This window comes from Adiantum capillus-veneris, chromosome 30 (assembly GCF_014529385.1).
Source record: "Adiantum capillus-veneris isolate H3 chromosome 30, ASM1452938v2, whole genome shotgun sequence".
Taxonomy (NCBI): Eukaryota; Viridiplantae; Streptophyta; class Polypodiopsida; order Polypodiales; family Pteridaceae; genus Adiantum; species Adiantum capillus-veneris.
In genome coordinates, this window is record NC_140960.1 from 29049882 (window position 1) to 29074486 (window position 24605).

At 38.8% G+C, this 24605-nt stretch overlaps 1 protein-coding gene across 1 annotated transcript; it reads right to left on the bottom strand.

Annotated features, from left to right (window-relative positions):
- Window positions 1–2107: 2107 nt before the first annotated feature.
- LOC147417727 (uncharacterized) lies at window positions 2108–3982 on the bottom strand. The gene is made up of 6 exons (XM_086507042.1): window positions 3768–3982; window positions 3319–3474; window positions 3074–3126; window positions 2879–2956; window positions 2687–2832; window positions 2108–2500 (listed from the first exon to the last, which is right to left on the bottom strand). The coding sequence occupies exons 1-6, from the start codon at window positions 3980–3982 to the stop codon at window positions 2108–2110; spliced, it is 1041 nt and encodes a 346-aa protein (XP_086363168.1).
- Window positions 3983–24605: the final 20623 nt, after the last annotated feature.

Below are 24605 nucleotides of genomic sequence, written 5' to 3' on the forward strand. Positions count from 1 at the left end.
GTTACTTGTGCTAACAATGCCTTTTATCGAGTTTAGGGAGTTGGAAAGATTGTGCTTACTACTAGATATGGTAGTTCTTTTACACTTGTTGATGCACTTTATGTACTTGGAATCAAGAAGAATCCTTTTTTTGTATCTGCACTTGCTGGACTTGGTTTTGTGGTCAAATTTATGAATGATAGATGTATTGTACATTATCTCAGTTTCAGTGATGAAATCACTACATTTGTCATTTTATGTCGTGGGCTGTATAAGCTCACTGTTTATGAAAAGTGTGGGTAGAATTTTGCAAATGCAGTTATGGATTCAAAGGCTATTTTAGATGAAAATTTTGACATGCACGTTTTGGTCATCTGAATTTTATTAGTTTGCTTCGTTTGAAAAAATCTGATATGGTTGCTTTTTTGCGGGCTCTTGAAGCACCTGTCAAACATGTTTGTGAAGGTTGTATTTTGGGTAAGATGCAGCATTTGAAGTTTCCAAAGGATGGTTCAGTTAGGGCCACATGCAGGTTGCAGCTTGTGGATAGTGATGTTTGTGGGCCCATGCAAACTCCATCCTTGGGCAATTATCTTTACTTCGTGACTTTCATTGATGATTACTCCAGGCATGCATGGGTATTTCCGCTTAAAGTGAAGTCCGAAGTATTTATGTGCTTTGTGAAATGCCTCAGATTAAGTGTGTTTAAAGTGGAATTTGACATAAGAAGGTAAAACGATGATGAACTGAATAAGTAGTTGATTCATAAGGTTGGCCATACAATAATAAGCAACGCTGATTACAATGATGGATCAGGAAAGCATGAACAGAGAGAACGCTGGCGATTGGAGGCAGGATGGAGTAGCAAGAGGATGGAGATGTAGGTTGGCGGCATGGCTATGGTGGCGCTTCTGCAGTGCTGCCTCTTGCGCTTGCTGGAGGGGTATTTATTACCTCTAATGAGATTCGGAGAGTCACCTCCGGGGTGGCCCTTACGAGATAGGAAGGGGTGCGCCACTGAGGATGGATGTCCGGACGACTCCGCACCACACCTCCCCCTGCAACGGACTCCCAAGGAGGACGGTTGCACCCATGAACAACGGCGATAGGAGACATTCCCTGGAGTTTGTCCGCCATGTTGACGATAGTGGACCTTCTTTCTTGCTGCCTCGGATTTGAACTTCTGCCAGATAGTTTCGGTACTACAAAGACGCTCCCAAGCCTTGAGGGAGAGAGAGGAATACTCTTTGTACTGTTGACCCGTGTGGTAGGAGATGATGTCGTCCATACCCCGCTTTGCCATGATTCGTTGACGCTTCCTTCATTGGGTGATGTAGTTTTATATGTGAGCTTTGTTAACTGCTCTTCAAACGATGTCCGAAACAGTTGCAGGATCACAAAATAAACATTTTTTTTTCAATTACCAATGGTCAGCAAAATTTAAATGTATGTGAATCCAAGCCTCATTTTGTCTTAGTAAATCCAAGCATCACTTTGTTTTTTATTTATTTTTTATAGTGTGGCTATGAGATTTGCATCTATGTCGCGTCCGAGATCATTCGATCGGACAAAGTCGAGATACATGGGCTATTGTACTGGTACTATTATTGTCGCGTTGTAGTTGGTAAGTGTTGGTTTTGATGCATTGTTCTATTTTATACGGGCCAACCCATTTATGTATGAACGTCTCGGAATTATTTTCATGTCAGTGCAGAAAATAAAGATACACTTTTTGTCCTTGACTATAGACAACGGCGACTCGTCCTTCATCATAATTCCGCTTGTATCTATCTTGTGCCTTGGCAATGTTGCTTGCGATCGCCTACCGCATCAATGGCTATGTTGCTCGCAAATGAGCATACCAGTGATTGGCATCGTGGTATCTCTTCTCGATTTGTAAGAAAAGGAGTTGTGGTGGAAATTTTGGATCTCTTTCGTATAATGCTCGAAAGGGGCTGATTCTTGTTGAACTTTGTACTATGCACCTGTATGCATGTAATACATAAGGGAGCAGCTCGTCCCAATTGCTGCGTCTCGTATCCACAAATGCTTTTAACATCTGCTTGATTGTTTTGTTTAGACGCTCACATAACCCATTTGTCTGCGGATGGTAAGGAGATGAAAATTTTTACCCTATTCCTAAGCACTGAGTGACCACCTTGAGTACTTCCAACTTGAAATTTGTTCCTTGATCAGAAACCAAACTTTTGGGACAACCGTGGCGAACAACAATGTCTTCTACCAAGAATTTAGCAATTGCCCCTGCCGTGGCCTCTGATAATGGCTTGGCTTCACACCACTTCGTGAGATACTCAGTAGCTACAATAATATATTTGTTCCCTGTTCCTGAGGTGGGAAAAGGTCTGACATTATCCCAAGAAACCAGCTCAAAAGGGTAACCCACGTTAACAGGCTCTAACAATCCTTGTGGCTTCCTATTGGGATCTTTTATTGACATACATAAATTACAAGAGCTAAGTACTTCATGTACCGATTTTCGCATGTGAGGCCAATAGAAACTCTGCCGAAGCATACTCAAGCATTTATGAAATCCCAAATGTCCGTATAACGGGTGGTAATGAAAATGACTGATTAGATCCTTTTGCAATAATTCTGGAATACGAGGGCATAGTAGATCTTTATTAGCTGCAAAATATAAAATCCCTTCTTTTAGTATATAACTCTGTGTGATTTGATCTTCTTTTACCTGTTGGAGCTGGTTGATGATGTTTAGAATAACTGTATCAGTGGACTGTGCCTGAGCTAACTGAGTCAGGTCTAAATTGAATGGTAGAGTTTGAGTAGCTTGGACTTCCATTTGTGATAATGAATCAGCTACCGTATTTTTCTTTCCTGCAACATATTTTAAAGTAAACCAATAATCTTGTAATGCTAATACCCATCACAGAAGGCGACATGGGGGATGTTGCTTTTTTATCATTGCTGTCAATGGCTGGTGATCTGTTTCTACTGTAAGCTGAGAACCATGAACATAAGCATGCAATTTTTGCAAAGCCCACACGACGGCCAATAACTCCTTCTCTATCGTAGAGTAATTTCTTTCACATTTTGTAAGACTTCGACTGATAAATACAATTGGCTGCCAACTGGTTTGTGAATCCTGTTGCATCAATACAGCCCCTATCCCTGTGTTAGAGGCATCAGTCCGTAACAGAAATGGTTGGTCAAAATTAGGATGTTGCAAAATTATTTCTTCCATGACTTGAGCTTTCAACTTATCAAAAGCTCCTTGGTGTCTTTTGTCCCACTCAAACTTTGTTTTCTTTTTTAGTAACTCATGTAAAGGACTTGCCAGTGTGGCCAAAAATGGGAATAAACCTTCCTGAAAATTTGATTAATCCAAGAAATTTCTGCACATCTTTAACATTTGAAGGTACTGGGAAGTTCTTAATGGCCATCACCTTCTTGGGGTCAATACTAATTCCTGCATTAGACACAATGTAGCCCAAAAACCAAAGCTTTGTCTTACCCCACCTGCATTTTTGTAGTTGTAACTTGATATTGAATTTTTTTCAACCTGCGAAGGACCTCTTCAACGACTTCTACATGTTCATCCCATGTTTTTGTATGAACCAAAATGTCATCCAAGTAGACCACGAATACTTTTATATCAATGAGATATGTAAAGATGAAGTTAACCAACCTTTGGAAAGTTCCTGGAGCATCTGTAAGCCCGAAGGCCATCACAATAAATTCGTACAATCCTCTGCTCATCCTAAATGTTGTTTTTGGTCAATCCTTAGTGTCAATAGGGATTTTGCAGTAACCGGATGCCACTGTCAACTGACGTGAAATAAGATGAGCCCCCAACCTGATCTAGCAAATCATCAATTCGTGGCATTGGGAAGACATCTTGTATAGCTACTCCATTTAAGGGCGGAAAGTCTATACAAAATCTATATTCTCCATAATCTTTCTTGACTAAATGGGGTTCGGAGGCCCATGAGCTCTGCGAAGGTTGGATAACGCCTTTCCGTAGCATGTCTTCTACGGCTTTGTTTATAACATCATTTTGATTTGGAGATCATCATCGTTGGGCCATTTTGATTGGTCTGGCTTCTCTTGTTCTTATCTCATGTTGGACTGGGCAATTGGTCACTGAAAATTGTCCCTCTATCGGGATAACCCTGGATATTTTTGTAGAATAGTCATTAACTCCTTTTCTCAACTTTCATCTGTCTTAGACATGACCTGAACACACTAGAATTGTTGTGTCTTCACAATCTTCTGAAATGGTACATATCCTCTCCTTGGTAGTTTCAGACATAAACTTGAAAAGTCCAATAGAGATCTAAACTTAGCAAACCAGTCATATCCCAATGTAATTGCAAATATTTTCTTAGGTATACATAATAAGAATGAAGGTACACATCCCTTCCCAATTGTAGCTTCTCGTATATAACCGTATCTGATTTGTAAATTTTTTGATGATCCCCAAACAAAATTGAAATCAATGGTGCTGGACGCATGTTGAGCTGCAATTTGTGTACCAATTCTTCACTAATGGATGATATGGAGCTGCCAGAATCTAATAGAACTTGAATCTCTTCTCATAACAAATTTTCTTTAACTTGGCACAACTGTCTTGTCCTCTGAGACACCGTCGAGGCTTGTAGGGGTGCGAGTGTGTGGCCTCCAAAATCGGCCCGCTTAGGCATTTTCCGGTATGGCTACTAGATTGGTAGCATCATCTACTACTTGCGCATTTTGAATTTGTCTCCTTACATACCTTTGAGGCCTTTTGCAATGACGTGCAACATGCCCAAACATATTGCAATTGAAACATCTTGGCCGCCCTTGTCCATCACGTGTAGGAGGTCTATGCTGAACATTTTGTACATCAATATCCATAGAAACAACCTCTGTGTGTTCTTCATTACGATTGGAAGTCCAGCAAGGAATCGCCTCGATAGTGTTTCCTTCGATCCTTTGTGCTATTTTGATAGCATTAGCAAATGTTGATGGTCCTTGATATTTTACCAATGTGTAGAGATCATGACCAAAGAAAATGTAATTTCATGTCTTCTGACATTTGTGGGTCAATTCATAATAAGAGTTGTTTCAATCGGACAGCAAATTGTGAAATTGGCTCGTGTTGTAACTGTTTACACTTTTGTAATTAAGAAAGGGCGCATTTGGCGACGTCTTGCACGAAATCTTTAATTAAATTCTTATTAAACGTGTCCCAACTTTGTTTAACACATTCATCCTGTTGTACATACCAAGTAGCTGCTAGCCCTTCGAGAACTGTTCCCACTTCCGCTAATTTTCGTAGATTGTCCCAATCATGATAGGTAGCCGTATTCTCAAAATGATCTAGCCATGAAAGCACATCTTATGTCTGCAACCCGGAAAATGATTTAGGACGGACTCGGCTATCTTGATTGTGTTGTTTCTGCACCAATATTTGTTGTGTCTACATCTATTGGTTCTCCATTAGGGTCATTAACATTTGATTGCTTTGCTGGAGTTGTTGCACGAGATTTTGGACGAGAGCATCATTGTTAGAGCTTATCCCGTAGATGGTGCGGCGTCCATAAATTCGGCTGGGAATTCCGTACTCATCATGATAATTTAGATTAAAATTGATGTAAATGCATGTGTCCGTCCCCTTCTTGCTGTGAGTTATGAATGGCTACCATATTACCTTCCACTTATGTACGATCGTTATCTAGGGATACTCGATGTCGATGTTGATGACTTCACCTTCAATGTTTTCTTTCGCGGCCCATCGACTCCACCATATCCTCTCACGTGTGAAATGCCTCATATTAAGTGTGTTTAAAGTGGAATTTGACATAAGAAGGTAAAACAATGATGAACTGAATAAGTAGTTGATTCATAAGGTTGGCCATACAATAATAAGCAATGCTGATTACAATGATGGCTCAGGAAAGCATGAACAGAGAGAAGCATGATGTACTAAACATGTGTCCTACAAAATCTTTGTAGTCTATTACTCCATATGAAGCATGGCATGATAGAAAGCCTTCTATTGAGCACATGCGTGTTTTTGGTTGTTTGGCATATGCTTTGGTGCCACAAACACACCCAAAAAATTGGATGATAAGGTTGCCAAATGTATTTTTGTTGGTTATAGTGCTAAAAGAAAATATTACAGGTTGTATTATCCATAAACAAAGCGTATTCTAGTTTCATGGGATGCTGTGTTTGTGGAAGATTCTGTGCATCCCTTGCTGTCTTGTACTAGAGACAATAGTGTAAGCTCACAAGACATTTATGACACTTTGCTGCCTCTTTTCAGTGGTGGAAGTACGAATTTAAATTCCAATGAGGCAAATGTATATCCTATGGGGTTTTTGAAAATGATACAGATCAGCCTATTACCGATGCAGATGTACATGATGTACATGATGTACTTGATGAGGAAAGGGCTGAAAATGAGTAGGCTAGAGGTATGCCTAAATGGCTAGTGCATAGGCTTTGCTTGACAGTAAATTGAATGTACATTTGTCTAGTGGCACTCATTCAGGCTCTTGCCATGCATCTTATGCATCACATTGTTATGCTTTGACTCTGTCTAGCTTACATGATGTTGAGGAACCTCTATCTTTTGATGAAGCACAGAATTCAAAAAATTGGATGGCTACCATGCAATCAAAATATAATGCACTTATAGAAAATGACACATGGACTTTTTGTGATTTGCCTCCTAGAAAAAAGGCCATTGATGCGAAGTGGGTTTACAAGTTGAAACGCAAGCCAAATGGTGAGATTGATCGCTATAAGGCTTGACTTGTTGCAAAGGGTTATTCACAGCAAAAAGGCATAGATTATAAAGAGGATTTTGCTCCCACTTGTTGTATGACTATTGTGCATTTTCTATGTGCATTGACAACTCATTTTGGTTGGGATGTACATCAATCAGACATTGTTATTGCTTTCTTGAATGGTGACATATTTTGAGGAAGTTTGTGTAACACAGTCTCATGGTTTTGTCAAGAAAGGACAATGTAAGGTTTCCAATTTCTGAAACCTTAGAAATTGTACAGAGCATAATCAAATTAATCTATTGCTTGTAGAATTGTCCAACCGTGGAAAATCTTAGTATCTTTGGAACCGAAATCATGACTTTACTATGGTTAGGAATTTTTAGAACTGAATTTCGATAAAAACTAGCAGAGTTATGGGCCCCGGAAGTTTACACTGTGAATTAAGTTAATTAAATAAATTGTAAGGTTTTAGTAGTCATTACTGCTAAAAACTTTTATCCTAAAGTTCCTAGATATTTACAGATAATTGCATATATTTTTAAAATTAATCATGAAAAGGTCAAAAAAATAGAAGAAATCAATTTTCTGTATCGGGGGCCTGTGTGGGGTAGTGATGAACTTGCCCAGGCTGAATTTAGTAGAATATGGCGCTAGGGGAAGGCTGGGGGCTCTGGCTTGAGGTGCAAGAAACTGCCAGAATCAGCCTAGAAGTCCTAAAAACCTATAAATAAGCCCCCCTCTTCACAACAAAATTTAGACTGGGAGTCCTGGCCATTTCTCTCTCACCCAGAGAGAACTCTACTCAAAAATCACTAGAGAGCAAAAACTTTAATTGATTAATCCACGATAATTAGTTTAATCTCTTCTTAATTAGCAAAATTATGCTAATTTACTTATATTTCTTAATTAATCCAATTAATTAAGAAGATTAAACTTAATTACACTCTAAATTACTCTCCTAATTCTTAATTTTCTGTTGATTACTTAGATTAAGATTGAGGATATTAATCTAATTAATTAGTAAGCCATACTAGGACTGAAATTAATCATTTTAGTCATAAATTAAAGATAATTATACTAATGAAACTTAGATTAATATAAGATAATTATCAGAGCTGTATTAAATTGTCAAGATGCTAGGTAAATTATCTTTTAATTTTTTAATAGTTTTTGTAATTAATTAACAAAAATTAACTATTTTTAATCAAAAACTGATGTGAAATCTATTTAATTAGCTCAAAAATTCTTAAGTTAATTATCTCAGCTAGAAAAAATTACTCATTAACAAATAATTAATCTAAGTATTTAATTAAGCTAGAATTAACTATTTTTAGCCATAAATTAAAGAGGGAAATTAGAAAAACATGTTAGATAATTACATTCTACTCATCAGAGCTAGCTTACAAGTTAAAGAATTTGTGATAGTTATCTTGAGGTTAGAACAATAATATAGCTCTTTATCTAAGTCAGATTTGACTAATTTTAGCCATCAATTAAAGGGGGAAATTGGAAAAATATGTTTGATAATTATGTGCTATTTATTCAAGTTAATACACACATTAAAGAACCCGTGATAATTATGTTGAGACTAGAAAAATAATACAGCTATTTATCTAAGTCAAATTAGACTAATTTTAGCCATAAATAAAAGAGGGAAGTTAGAAAAACATGTAAGATAATTATGTGTTATTGATTAGAGTTATTTACACGTTAAAAAATCCATGATAATTATCTTAGCCACTAAAAATTACTTTAGCTAATTATCTTAGTTAAAGGACCCTATTTTTGAAAACAAATTAAATGGGAAAATCAATAAATTAGATTAGATAGCTTTGAGATAATTTTTAGAGTTACAATACATCATTGAAAGTCGGGATAATTAGCTTAGCCACAAAAGAGTAATTTAGCTAATTATCTTAGTAAAAAATCCTATTTCTGAGGGTAAATCAAAGGGGGAAATTTAAAAAATTACTTAGATAATTATATAATAATTGTAAGAGGTAGAAATTACTACTAGAAACCCAAGATAAATAGGTCATACCCAGATAATTAGTTTAGCTAATATTATCTGATTTTGTCTATAAATTTAGAAGAGATATTATCAATTGATTTATATAATTACATGGTACTTACCAAAAATAGGAAACAACTTTAAGAAGTTGGAAGAATTACCTTAACCCTAAATAGGCAGTGTAGCTAATTATTTTAGTTAATATTTTCTAAACTGAACTATAAATTAAGAAGGAAAATTTGTAAATCAATTTATAAGTTATCCAGATAATTATTGCAGTTGTAATACATAAAAATCCACCTAGGGTAAATATCCCACAAGCAGATAAGTAATTCATAAATTACTAAAGCTGAATTATGATATTTTGGAACAAAAATTAAATAAGGAATTTAGTAAATTAGCGCCGATAATTATGGGAGAATAAGAATACTACTAGGAAGCTAAGATAGAAATGTGTCACCTAGATATTTTATCAAAGATACTAACTTACTCCAAAAATCTCTATTTTTGGATAAAAGGAATAAGAGAGATTATTCATTTAATTCTCTAATTGATTAAGTATCCTTTTATAAAGGCTACCAGTATGGCTCCAAAAAGGACCCGAGGAAATCGTCTGTCCGATGAGGAAGATACAACACACAAAAGGACTAGGGCAGCCCATGACCATGAGGCTGGGCCTAGTCGTAGGCCTACGAAGGAGAGTCTTCAGGCACCAGTGCAGCTGGCTGATGAGTCTCAGGTGGGTTTCCATTTAATCACTTAAGTCTTTAAATAGCTTAAATTTCTGTTAAACATTAACATTGCATATGTAAGAACCAGAAAGGAATAACTGGGTGCAAACGGAAGGTAACTTCAAAGAAACCAGCGAGCATTGTTTGTAAATAGGAAACAAATGTTTGGGCTAAGACTGGTTGACCTAGGAAAGAAATGTTTGATCATCCTTAAGACAGCTTGTCTCAAGACACCTGTGGTTCCTTGGAATATTTTACTCCAGGTGATGAGTAATGATGGCTAGTAAGCCATGGATGAGTCGATTACCTCAATGCACGTGGAGTCTTTAACCCGTGCTTGTCTCTGTTTGTGGATAACACTTAGGATAACATTTTTATCCTAGAGGAACCACCCGGTTGTATGGGTGCCCGGATTTTGGGTGATGACTTTTTCCACCCCAGTTTTTATAAATAAGGAATGGGTGCCGTTTTTCACCCCTATATAGGTGATCTTGAGACAAGCCAGTACTGGTCATAGTTACTTCAGATTGATTGTACATTGTCTTAAGTCTAAAGATGTATGTTTGCTAAAATATTGTTTTCAATACTGCTTTCAAGGGCTGTTTTAATGAAATCCTATTAGTAAATTTCTATTTCGCAAGAGCATCATGCAATTATTAAACGAAATGTTTTCTCCTCCTCCTACATGGGAAATCAGCTAGTCACAGTTTGGCGGAATTTTCCTGACTGATGCAGGACATATAGAGGGATTGGCACTAAACTTGAAGAGACTCAAATGGGCCGAAACACTTCAAACCATCGAAGTTTTCTTTTTTAGCGGGACTGAAGATCAGGATTAGACTATTACTATAGATGGGATAGAGGTGTCTCAGAATCAGTGGGTATTTGATCGGGTAGCTAAAGTTATATACCCAGGTAGGATCAGACCCATGAGGGTAGGCCCTAAGTTTAGAGGACCAGAAGATGTTATATTTTTTGATCATCTGTCAAATCCACTAGTAGTTAAGAAGATTTTGGTATAGAGTGTTACCATATTGTACATAGTACGAGTCCATCTTGTACATAGTATGAGTCAGTGATTGTATTAACTCTTGTATATACCATGATTTTATGATAATGACATGCTTTATGTAATTCAATGGAATGATTATGGTAATTGTTGGATTTATGTTTTCATTTAAGTCTGAAAGTATATACATAGATTATAAATTTTCATGACAAAACAAATTACTCCTTAGCAGTAAAAAATTTTCATCAATTAAAATCTTAGGGCAATGCAAAAAGTCTTTACACTCCTACCCAGGAGAAGAAACTATTAAAACAGGTTCAACTCCCGACTTTCAAGAGAGAGGGACCTAACTTAGAACATGATGCCGAAGCATGGCTTGACGCCATGGACGACTATTTCCTGGCGGGAAGAACTGCTTCAGAAAATTAGGCAATGGTGGGAATGTTTTGGCTCACTGGATATGCTAAACTTTGGTGGAAACAACATTGTAGGGATAATCCTTCCATTAGTCCGTCCTGGAAGAAAATGAAGTAGGCAGTGAAAGAGAGATATCTTCCTCTCGCACATCAAGCTATAAGAATGAATGAATTTTTTTCCCTCAGACAGTTAGGGCTTACCTTAGAAGAATAATACACCAAATATGTGTCCTTACGGCAATGATGCACCACCGATGACAATGGAACAACAGATTGCTCGCTTCTGCTAGGGCCTTAACAAACCTTAAGTACACACTTAGAATCTATGAGACCCACATCAATTCAAGATTCCCTTCTCAGAGCTAAACCGCTTGCGGCTAAAGGAAACCCCCTGCAAGGAACTATCATAACTACAATAATTTCAAAGGAAGGGCAAGGGGAAATTTCAACCAAGGAAGTCAACGAAGGAAAGTAGCAGCTACAGCAAATATAGAATAGACTTTTCTAAATACTCAACCGCTGCCATGCCGCCACAATGCTCGATTGCACTCTCTCTCTCTCTCTCTCTCTCTCTCTCTCTCTCTCTCTCTCTCTCTCTCTCTCTCTCTCTCTCTTTCTCTCTCTCTCTCTCTCACGCACACACACACACACACAAGGAGATGAAGAAGAAGAAGATGGAGATGGAGCAAGACCACTCTTCAATTGCACAAATGAGAGAATGAGTGAATTTTAGTTTTAGTTGATTTTTATATGAGCTCGCCCCATTCACACTTGGGCGCCCATGCTTAGCCAACTAGTCCCTTGAATGTTCCAGTTAGAGTGTGCCTCTCATCGGCGATCACTCTTACCCTTTTCCTATTGGACCGACAAGCCTAGTACCTGAATCTACCAAATAAATAATACAATGTCCATCGTAGGTGATAGGAATGTGTGTGAGGGTTAACATGTCCCCCTTCCTGATGTAGATTCGGTCCTTGGAAGCTATTGAGTTGAAGCTCGTTCGTCGAGGTGGAAGAGCTTTTGAGATGAATGTCCTTAGCCTCCTTCAGTTAGTGAAAAATCAAACAACATTGGCACAGTAATTGCATTCTCATAAGTAATTAAAAAGCATATGCACTTGTAGGAAGACAATTTGATTGGTAACAAAATTTTAAATCATTTGTCAGCAGTAAACATTAAACAAGTCCGGGGTCGCTAATTTAACGGTCGAAAGGCACTAAAGATAACTATTAATACCATGGGTAAGCTTCTTAATTTTCTCTGGTCAATTAAGTTGTTTAATCGCGAGAGCCAAGTATTTCATGTTCGAGAGCTGACTAGGGGCTATACCTAGAAGACCTTGTAGTTAAGCTACAATAAAAGGAATTTCTCAGGAAATCATTGCCTGACTGATTACCTTTTCTTTGACCCCCCAAAGTCTTTTCACAGTGATTCAATTTTGATGTGTGTGCTTATTTTGTATGCCTTGGGTTTTTTGCTTTTCAAGGAAAAGCACCCACACTGGGAACTTCTAGGGCTCTAGTACCATAAGCGATACATGTGAGTGAAGTACCAAATCAAGATGAAATTTCTCTTCCAATTTAAGATTTTACATTGTGGCACTTTGATTTTTATTATTTTTTTTTCGTTTTCAGCATTTTAATTTTGTGACTTTGGGGGGTTATATAACACTGTTACACCTCCACAGACTCATCACACTAGTAAACTCTCTTTATAATACTTAAGCTAAAGATCAATAGGGACTAAGCCCACTAGAAAGCCGTAGTACATTTCACACAATGCTGACTAAATTGGATTAAGAACCAAAGTAACCATTGATTATTAGGAAGGCATTCCCCATGGTATTAAGAGAAGATCTATAACACCTAACTTGGTCAAACTAGCTTAGTAGGACTGCTTGATTTTTAAATCTAGACAAGTGATTATGATAAAAAATTACATTGAATTTAATGTTTGGTACTAAGCAAATGCGTTGAATATTATGCTACCAATCTCAATTAAAGCAGACAAACATGGATGCAAAAAGATAAGGGGCAATGTTAATAGACAAGAAACACCTGTTTGTGTTGATGGTCGCGCTTGATTTGAACGAGAGAAGATTCCATGAAGGTCCAAATCCTAACCACTGCAACACGTTCCTGTACACACTAGGGAAATTTTCTAATCACTCAACTCTAAAACAGAAACAGTCCTATCATACTAATTCTACCTACCCTCCATCACTCGAGTGATGAGGATCAAAGTTGTTTTATGGCATAGGTTTCTGTTTCAGTATATCGGATGCGAATGTGTAGGTCTGTTCGATGTTTTGACTTTTATTGTGCATACTCGTTTGCTAATTGCCCTTGCTCTTTACTATTTTTCTTTTTTGTGAGTATAAGGCTTTATATATACATTCCCTAAGATTAGAGATTGAGAGGTCAGGAAGGAAGGTTGAGAGGGAAGTGAATGGATAATGAATGTCAGCAAACACTCCCCCCTTCCTTGGGTAGATCATACCATTTGAAATGTGCTCGTCACCCTTTGCAACCAATTTTTCCAGTTGGTAATAGGTAAGGATTTTTTCCATTAGTTTTCTATTACCTTAGGTTCCTCATCGAGTTGCAAGGGTGGTAAGGTACTCTCCCATGAACGAACTTGAAGTAGTGCATCAGGTAATAATTGAACAATGGGAGGTGTGGATTCCTTTGTAGCTTTATGGAGGTCCACTATTGTAGATGGAGGATGTGGAGAAGCTTTTACCTCTATGGATGCATTACATGAGGAGCTAGAAGCTTCATGGGACTCCCCCCTTCCTGAGCTAGGTGGAACAAATCGTTCTTTCTTCGCTACCCAAACTAGCTCTGGAGCGGGCGTGTAGCATTCTGTGACTTTTTTCTTTCCGCAATCATTGATTTGTTTTGGAGCTACGAGTGACAAGTGACAAGTGACAAGTAAGAACACAATCTATTTTTTGGCACCCAGATTTGATCATTTCCTTGATAGTAGCCTTGGGCTTCCAATAGTCGTTTAGGAATCCACCGCCACGTTTTCTTACATTTCTTGGAGCGAGTGGGACGTCTCTTACGAGGCTTCTATCTTTTAGCACTAGCTATGGTTGCTAAAGAAGCTTTAGGGACCCACTTGTATGTTTTCTTTGTTGTATTAGGACGAGTCTTGTCAGAAGCTATATGCATTGCTTGTAGCATATTTAAGGGTACAAGTGGTGGCATTTCATCCCCCTCAGGTGTTACCCAGGTCGTCCCCCTGTTTCCCCAAGTGTCTATGGTTGCTGCTAGGTGGACCCAATCCACATTGTCCGACTCAGTCATTCCAGGTAGTACATCCATATAAGGAGAATCTTCCCCAACATCAGTGTCCACTTTACACGTGTAACAATACTACAATGGGGCCGAGTGAACTGTGGTCTCAGATCTATGATCAATTATAAACCTGTTTCCTAGAGGATGTGCTTGACCTGTCACAAGACCCACTTGAATAACAGAATCTTGGAACTGCAAGTAGACATGGTTTTTAGACCAGTCATGCACCATTTTTGCTTCCCTCATGAAAGGACATCCTAAGATCATCTCAGATGCCATAGTGTCCTTGGAGAAATCCATAACAATGAAGGTAACTCTTATTTTATGTCCAAAGACCTTGATCTTGAGATCTTCTAGCATCCCAATAGGTTTAACAATAGACCCATTGGCCATCTTCACTACTATAGTTGTGGTCGCAAGGTGAGGTCTTCCCATAGTTTCCCTGCAATTTTTAGTCACAATGCTAACCCCCAGCACCACCATCTAGGATTCCCTTCACAATTAATCCCTTAGTAGTGATTGGTATAGTTGCATTGGATTCATCACCCATAAAGTATTGTCCCAACTTGTTAACAGGTATTTCTATAACAAGGTTCTCATCTGGGTTGGGTTGTGGATCTAAGTGTTCCTCCTCTATTGGCATCTCCCCACCTCCATCCATCTGTGCAAATTGTGGTAGCCCAAACTTCAATTCTCCATTGAGGAAGGCTCCAACAGCTGAGACTAGCTCAGGGTCTTTATATAGTTTGGACATGATGGTGGTAATAACTTCTAAAGACATGAAATCCATCAATTTGGCAATGTTTAATGGCACCTTTTGGGCTTTAGTCCCTTGACGTGGGGAAGATGGGATCTCTGTTTCTTTGATAGAATCAGGCAATCCCTCTATAAACATTCTTTCCATCAAGAAGTGAGTACGCCCACTTTCCCATGACTTTAAGTCACTTTCTTCTTGGATGACATGGCTAAGGGTCTATGGACTTGGTGAGGGTTTTGTTGCGTAGGGAACATGATGTCTGTAATCTGGATCTGCCTAGGTGTTGGTTCTAGATCCCTTTGGGTATCTTCTACCAAACTCCTTAATTGCTTGACTCGCTCGATCTCTTCTGTAGGGTTTGGATAAGTTCCTACTTTCTTCTTGTATCTTGGCCATTGTGGCTCATGAAGATATTCCTTGTTGGTTTCTATCTTAGTGGTCGTTATGGTCTCCATGGTTTCACCTAAATTAGAATTCTCTTCAGCATCGTTCATATATACGGGGTCGTCACCAGTCCCTATGTTGGTCTTTGCACTAGGGTCCGACTTTGCGGCTTTTTGTGATCTCTTCCTTTGTCTTTTCTTCTTTTTTTGAGATTGGGCAATTGATGCCGTGTCTCTTTCCTGAAGAATATAATTTTGGTTTTGGAGCATCGATTGTGTGAGTACGTTTACCGGTACCACAGGTGTACTTTGTGATGGCTCCTCAGTAACTTCAATCAATTTTAATGGCATGATCTTCGGTGCGTTTGGATTATTTGGACATTGGGCAATCAAATGATCTATGCCACATCAATTACACATGAGTATCGGCATTGTAGACGTGCTCGCTTGATTGGTGTGGCGTTCTTTTGTAGCCTAATAGGACACTCGGCTACACGATGTGGACCTCCACACTCATAGCATTGAAGAGGTGGTCTCTTAGAGGTGTAATTGATATTTTGGCCTGTTGCTGCAAGAGCAGCTACTTGATATACAGGTTTGACTTGTCCCCACTAGTCCTCCATCTAGTAGTGTGGACTTTCATCAAGCACATCCATCCCATAGGTGATATTAGGATCTATATCTTCCTCACAGCCTTCCAAACAAGCAATAGATGACTCACAACCCACTTGATTCACAAAAGTGATTCTCGGATGTGGTGGTTGCGGTCCTAGCACTGGAGGTGGTAAGGGTGTTGTTTGAACAACATTTTGGGCCCTTGGGACCATGTGTTGGGTTGTTTGTTCAAGAGGTGGGGCCGGCATCAATGCAGGCACTCGAGGTGTGTTTGTCCATGCTAAGGTTGGTCTATTGGCCATTGCGGGCTTAAATACTATACAATCCTTAGCTTGATGACCATACCTCCCACATGCATTCCAATTCCCATTGAATTTTACTCTAAAAGTAGGGCATTCACTGGTACTATGCGGTCCATAGCATACTCATTGTTTCTCCCTTCTTTGATACATATGATTGTTTTGTGAAGCACGATTGTCTCTAAGACTCTCTTGAATAGCCTTGGTGAGATCTGCTAAAGTCATATCATATATCTTTAGCTCCTTATCAATATGCTTTAAGGTCATTGACTAATGCCCTGATGCTTGCGAGCTAATAGATTTAGTCTCAACAGACACTCTTTCTCCTTGAATCATTAAATTATCCTCCAATTGGATCGCATTGGTGGTGACTGCTTCCCAAGTGGTGATACCTCTAATGACTAGGCCATTGTAGATATCCTCATGTCATAATCCCCTAATGAATCTATCAAGCATTTGGTTATTGTTGAAGCGCTCATTTGGATTACAACAAGAATTCAAATGCTTCAAGCGACTAATAAAGTCTCTCACCGACTCTCCTTCCTCTCGTTGGGCTTTTTGGAGCTGAGAGGCTACACCCCAAAGTACTCCCTCTCGTATGTATTCTTTCAAGAACAATCTCCTAAGAGTAGGGTAAATTGTTTTTCTTCCACCCTTAGGGTTCTATACCAATCCCCTGCCTTTCCACTTAAGGTTAGGCTTAAAGCATTACTCTTATGCATGTCATTGTGTTCTCCTAGAGAATCACATATTTTTTCAAACACTTTGATATGCTTTCTCACATCCCCGTCTCCACTAAATTTTTGTGTGAGCTTGGCTATTTGTACTGACTCCTTGGCTCTCTATTAGGCGTGTTACGCATATTCTCAGCAATAGATCGACCAATTGCTTGAGTAAATGTTTCCAAGTCACCTAAGTGAGCAGGCACCGTGGGTGAAGGCGCTCCAGAGACTACATGTGGAGTAGGTATTGGCATTGGGCTTCGTGCATAGGAAGCCCTTGGGTTCCACGTTGGGTACGATGTTGTGCCATGTGGTGGCCCAAAGTTCATATGTGTGGCCCTAGGCATAGTAGATGTCAGATGCGACATGCTAATGCTAGCCGGTATGGTCCCATGGAAATAAGAACTTGGGTGTTGTGGTTGTGGAGGATAGGTAGTTGAAACAATGGGAGGGGGAGACTACATGAGTACAATGACCCATAGGTGCATACGATTGGTACACACTTGTAGGTACTGTTGCAGGAATTGAGCTACCATGTAGCGGTGCTTTACTAACAAATGAGGTCCATGGCATGTTTCTCGGCATGCCCATCATTGGGGTAGGCATGGTAGCCGTGGTGTCATCAAGGGAAAGATGCGATAGACTTGGAAAGGTAAAGCTATCACTTGTGGGCTCAGATTGCACCGAGACCCCTGGAGAAACAACATATGGAGGATCCATCGGACTTACCAAGGGAGTCTCCATTTGTGACAAGGTCGGTTGTTTAGCCTTTCCAGTATCCAAGAATCTCATGAGAAGGCAGGTTGATCCCCTTGTTCTGTCTCTCTAACTCAATAACCCTATGGATGACCTCACAAACTCTTTGTTGTTGATCCTCCACACTAGTAGCACCCATTGTGGATTGTAGGACATCTAACCAACCCACGTGATAGGTGTGACATGTGTATAGGTCAGTCAGAGTTTTTGTTTGTAGTTCGTACTCCCAGTTCTCATTTAAGAACGCTCCATCTAGGATTGATGTGCTAGGGGTGTACTTTGAACCAGATGCAATGTGGCTTTTTTTGGCCCTTAGTGGTTGCTAAGTCAAGAGCACTCGATTGCTCTCTTAGCAAGGATATTGACATAGGGGCTTTCTCTTTTAACTCTCTTTGTTGCTCCGCCTTGCATAAGCTCTCGATTTCCTTTTCCCTCGCTGTAAGGATATACCGCTCAGCCTCTTGCACTTCGGCAAGGCTTCTACCATCGGGTAATATGACCTCGGAGGGGAATAGCTCTGAAGAGTCAGGAGGTGCAATGAATGAAGTATTCACATGCACATTCTCTAAGGGTATAGGCTCTACATTGGTCATGAATGGAGAATCTACTTCCCCAACCCCCTCATTTACATCATTAGCTCCATGTTCAGAGCAAGTGGCTCTACTAAAGGTTTCCTTCAGGCGGCTAAGCATGCTCAGCCCGGACCGTAGACCCATGGCATGCATGTCTTGGCTTGAGATATCAGGATTAGGCATTGGAAAACCCTCCATGACGTCGTAGTCAGAGGAAGAGTCACTAGCCGCTATGTTCGGGTCTTGGTTTGTACTACCTTGGGTCCCCGCCGAGGGCCCGGAACCTAAAGTAGGTGGATATTGAGAACTCGCTTAAGTCAAAATTATCTCTAGTTGCTCTGTCTCTAGCACACAACTAGAGTACAGATGCATGTGCTTTTGGCACCCTACAAGCGTCGGCGAATAACCTCGAAGGTTAACCGCTTACTTTTTAAAGCGTTCGTTTTCACTCGTGTTTTTTACGTTTTTAATGTTCTTTAATGATCAAATTTTTATTTTTTTTAAGTGTGTGATAGCTCAAAACTAGCGTATCACTTAGAGGGTCGCGGTGTGATTTACAGCACAACGTTCGGTCACCTGAAGCTCCGTTGGTCCTCAAAAAATCGATTTTTAGCTACATGCGAAGCTAAAATTCGTAATTTTAAAAGGCGACTGAGGCCTAAGCCTGAGCGTGAGCTTGGGCTTGGGTCTGGGAGATATTCCCGATCCTGGTCCTACCTTTAAATTTTTATTTTTATTTTAAAAAAAATTAAAACATTTGTTTTAAAAAAAATTAAGGATAAGGTCGCCGCGGCCTGCGCGAGAGCACACACACACTCTACCTACCTACTTCCAGCTAGTACACCTACTGTTACACACTAACACACTCTATTAGATCTCACAAATCTACTTCCTACTTACTGTACATTACATTACACAGAACTAACAACCTTAATACTAACATCTTACACAGAGAAAATACACAGTACCTTTGAAAACTCTATTAACAAAAAAAATACATAGTAGTAACACAAAATCCTTCTTCTCAACACACACACCCTCTTTCCTTTCCTTTCCTACAATTGAAATTGCACCACAAAAGAAGCACATAGTGCAATTCAAGCTTAGTGTATGGCATTCCCTGGCAATGGCGCCATATACGCGTCTATCGCACATGTCAATGTAAGGAACTTGCCGATACACTATGTGAAAGCCACAAATGGCTCCAAGCACACAGCAAGCCTAAATTAGTAAGCTCGGAAATGGAATTGGTGTGTCACTCAACGCTCTACGCTTCCTATCGTGGAGGATTCCTCGCCGCGAAGAAGAGGGAGACGCCACTACGCCGCACTCAACCGCCTCGCCGCTGTCATGCCGCCGCAATCCTCGATCGCACTCTCTCTCTCTCTCTCTCTCTCTCACGCATACACACACACACACACACACACACACACACAAGGAGATCAAGAAGAAGAAGATGGAGATGGAGCAAGAGCACTCTTCAATTGCACAAATGAGAGAATGAGTGAATTTTAGGTTTAGTTGACTTTTATATGATCTCGCCCCATTCACACTTGGGCGCCCATGCTTAGCCAACTAGTCCCTTGAATGTTCCAGTTAGAGTGCGCCTCGCATTGGTGATCACTCTTACCCTTTTCCTATTGGACCGACAAGCCCGGTACCTGACTCTACCAAATAGTAATACAATGTCCATCGTAGGTGATAGGAATGTGTGTGAGGGTTAACACTATTGTTTTCTTTTATCTTATTTTTGTTTTTTATGCTCAGAGCTTCCAGTAGCCTCATTGGGAATCTAGATCACATAATAGATGTGGTTGTAAAATTGTCAAGGGCATCAATGTACATCCTAGTTTTGAGGATGTAGGCGATGTTGAGGCTGATGCAAGTCTTTCTGCAAGGATCGCTGATGTTAGAGTTTTTTTGCCTATGGGATAACAAGCTCGTTGGGATGTAAAAGATGTGCAAGCTCATGCATTGATTGTGTTGTCTATGAAGCGCACTATTACATTCGTTCAACAAAATCTACAAAACAGGCTTGGGATATTCTGGCTAGTCTTTATGCAAGTCGCAATGAGGCTAAAATTGCATTTTTGTGTAATGAGCTAGAATCAAAGATTATGCATGAGGAAGATGACATGGACACTTTCCTTACTGGTGTCAAGGATATCAATGAGCAACTTATTTCTGTAGGTGAAGTCATTCCAGATAGTTCACTTATGCAGATTTTTCTTGATGCCTTGCCAGACTCTTACCAGCCTTTTGCTAGTACCTAGAGACTCATGACCCAAGGAAATCCTGAAGTTGTCAAGTTTGATGCATTGTGCTCATTGTTGTTGCAAGTGTCACTTTCTAGAAAAAACAAGAGTAGACAACGTGCACTTGAACGGGCTTTTATTTATACTCAAAGAAAGGGTGGTAACAACAATGCAACCACTTCTTATTGTTCTTTTGCGAGTGGAAATCACATGTTCCTAATGCTTCTGCTAGCAGCAATTCGTCTGGAAATTCTGGTAATAAGGGTAGAAAGAAGATGCATTGTCATTATTGTAAAGCTAATGATCACTTGATCAAGCAATGTCCTAAGTTGAAGGCCAAGAGAAAAAGAAGCAAGAGGCTGGTTCCACTGCAAATGCTAATGTTGACGTAGAATGGGATTTTAGTGCAGAGTGTACCTATAATCCTACTATCCATGATGCATGCATGTTAGTTGCTGCAGATTCACGTGTGTGGTATTTTGACAATGGTGCTACAAAGCACATTACCTCACATCGTGATTTGTTCACCTCTCTTGAGTCTATCCCTCATGGGAACTCAGTTACTTGTGCTAAAAATGCCTCCTATCGAGTTTAGGGAGTTGGAAAGATTGTGCTTACTACTACAAATGGCAGTTCTTTTACACTTGTTGATGCACTTTATGTACTTGGAATCAAGAAGAATCTTTTTTTTGTATCTGCACTTGTTAGACTTGGTCTTGTAGTCAAATTTGTGGATGACAGATGTACTGTACATGATCTCAGTTTCGGTGATGAAATTTGTTGAATCAGGCATTTTATGTTGTGGGCTGTATAAGCTCACTTTTTATGTCAAGTGTGGGTAGAATTTTGCAGATGTAGTTGTGGATTCAAAAACTATTTTAGATGCAAACTTTGCCATGCACGTTTTGATCATCTGAATTTTACCAGTTTGCTTCATTTGAAAAAATCTGCTATGGTTGCTTTTTTGTCGCCTCTTGAACCACCTATTAAACATGTTTGTGAAGGTTGTATTTTGGGTAAGATGCAGCATTTGAAGTTTCCAAAGGATGGTTCAGTTAGGGTCACATGCAGGTTGCAGCTTGTGCATAGTGATGTTTGTGGGCCCATGCAAACTCCGTCCTTGGGCAATTATCTTTACTTCGTGACTTTCATTGATGATTACTCCAGGCATGCATGGGTATTTCCGCTTAAAGTGAAGTCCGAGTATTTATGTGCTTCAAACAATTTCTGGCTATGGATGAAAATGTATCAAAATGTACTATGGGCACTCTCCGTTCGATCAAGGGGGGAATATATGTCTCATGAACTTAATGCATTTTTGGCTAGTTGTGGGATAAAACACCAATGCACAGTGCCTTATATGCCTCAGCAAAATGATGTTGCTGAGAGGAAAAACAGGTCACTTATGGAAATGGCACGATGTATGTCCAAAAGTCAAGCTTTGCCGCATTATTTTTGGCTTGATGCCATCATGTGTGCCACTTATGTACTAAACATGTGTCCTACGAAATCTTTGCAGTCTCACTCCATATGAAGCATGGCATGATAGAAAGCCTTCTATTGAGCACATGCGTGTTTTTGGCTGTTTGCATGTGCTTTGGTGCCACAAACACGCCCAAAAAATTGAATGATAAGGTTGTCAAATGTATTTTTGTTGGTGTTAGTGCTAAAAGCAAAGATTACATGTTGTATCATCCATAAACAAAGTGTATTCTAGTTTCATGGGATGTTGTGTTTGTGGAAGATTTTGTTCAGCCCTTGCTGTCTTGTACAAGATTCTGTTCAGCCCTTGCTGTCTTGTTGTGTTTGTGGAAGATTCTGTTCAGCCCTTGCTGTCTTGTTGTGTTTGTGGAAGATTCTGTTCAGCCCTTGTTGTCTTGTACTAGAGACAATAGTGTAAGCTCACAAGATATTTATGACACTTTGTTGCTTCTTTTCAGTGTGGTGGAAGTATGAATGTAAATTTCAATGAGGCAAATATATAGCCTATAAGGGTTTTTGAAAATGTTACAGATCAGTCTGCTACTGATGCAAATGTACATGATGTGGAAAGGGCTGAAAATGATTAGGCTAGAGGTATGCCTAAATGGCTGGTGCATACTTTGCGTGATAGTAAATTGAATGTACCTTTGTCTAGTCGCACTCATTCAGGCTCTTGCCATGCATCTTATGCATCATATTGTTATGCTTTGGCTCTGTCTAGCTTACATGATGTCGAGGAACCTCTATCTTTTGATGAAGCACAAAATTCAAAAAATTGGATGGTTGCCATGCAATCAGAATATGATGCACTTATAGAAAATGACACATGGACTTTCTGTGATTTGCCTCCTGGAAAAAATTCCAATGATGCGAAGTGGGTTTACAAGTTGAAACGCAAGCCAAATGGTGAGATTGATCGCTATAAGGCTTGACTTGTTGAAAAGGGTTATGCACAGCAAAAAGGCATAGATTATAAAGAGACTTTTGCTCCCACTTGTTGTATGACTATTGTGCATTTTCTATGTGCATTGACAACTCATTTTGGTTGGGATGTACATCAATCAGACATTGTTATTGCTTTCTTGAATGGTGACATATTTTGAGGAAGTTTATGTTAAGCAGCCTCATGGTTTTGTCAAGAAAGGACAATGTAAGGTTTCCAATTTTTGAAACCTTAGAAATTGTACAAAGCATAATCAAATTAATCTATTGCTTGTAGAATTGTCCAACTGTGGAAAATCTTAGTATCTTTGGAACCAAAATCATGACTTCACTATGGTTAGGAATTTTCAGAACTGAATTCCGATAAAAACTAGCAGAGTTATGGGCCTCGGATGTTTACGCTACGAATTAAGTTAATTAAATAAATTGTAAGGTTTTAGCAATCATTACTGCTAAAGACTTTTATCCTAAAGTTCCTAGATATTTACAGATAATTGCATATATTTTCAAAATTAATCATGAAAAGGTCAAAAAATAGAAGGGGCTGTGTGGGTTAGTGATGAACTTGCCCAGGCTGAATTTAGCAGCAAATGGCGCTAGGGGAAGGCTTGGATGTCTTGAGGTGCAAGAAACTGCCAGAATCAGCCTAGAAGCCTGAAAACCTATAAATAGGTCCCCCCTCTTCACAAAAAAATTGAGAGTCGGAGTCCTGGCCATTTCTCTCTCACATAGAGAGAACTCTACTCAAAAATAACTAGAGAGCAAAAACTCTAGTTATTTAATCCACGGTAATTAGTTTAATCCCTTCTTAATTAGCAAAATTATGTTAATTTACTTATATTTTCTTAGTTAATCCAATTAATTAAGAAGATTAAACTTACTTACAAACTAAATTACTCTCCTAATTCTTAATTCTCTGTTGATTACTTAGATTAAGATTGGAGATATTAATCTAATTAATTAGTAATCCATATTAGGACTAAAATTAATCATTTTAGTCATAAATTAAAGATAATTATACTAATTAAAATTAGATTATTATAAGATAATTATCAAAGCTGTATTAAACTGTCAAGATTCTTGAAAAAATATCTCTTAATTGTTTGATTAGATTTTGTAAATTAAATAAAAATTAGCTATTTTTAATCAAAAAATTTATGGGAAATCTATTTAATTAGCTCAAAATTCTTAAGTGAATTATCTCAGTTAGAAAATACTATTAAAACACAAGGTAAAATACTCATTAGCAAATAATTAATCTAAGTATTTAATGAAGCTAAAGATAACTCCTTTAGCCATAAATTAAAGGGGGAAATTAGAAAAACATGTTAGATAACTACATCCTTCTCATCAGAGTTAGCTTACAAGTTAAATAATTTGTGATAATTATCTTGAGGTTAGAACAATAATATAGCTATTTATCTAAGTCAGATTAAACTATTTATAGCCATAAGTTAAAGGGGGAAATTGGAAAACCATGTTAGATAATTATGTGCTATTTATTTGAGTTAATACACACATTAAAGAAGCCGTGATAATTATGTTGAGGCTAGAAAAATAATATATGTAGCTATTTATCTAAGTCAAATTAGATTAATTCTAGCTATAAATTAAAGAGA

Excerpts from the sequence above, each read along its gene's own strand:
- LOC147417727 (XM_086507042.1), bottom strand. The coding sequence starts at position 3,982 with ATGCTACGGAAAGGCGTTATCCAACCTTCGCAGAGCTCATGGGCCTCC. Across the intron at positions 3,475-3,767 it reads TCAGTTGACAGTGGCATCCG|GTGGGGTAAGACAAAGCTTT; the intron begins GTTACTGCAAAA and ends ACAAAAATGCAG. Across the intron at positions 3,127-3,318 it reads TTAATCAAATTTTCAGGAAG|GGATAGGGGCTGTATTGATG; the intron begins GTTTATTCCCAT and ends CCTCTAACACAG.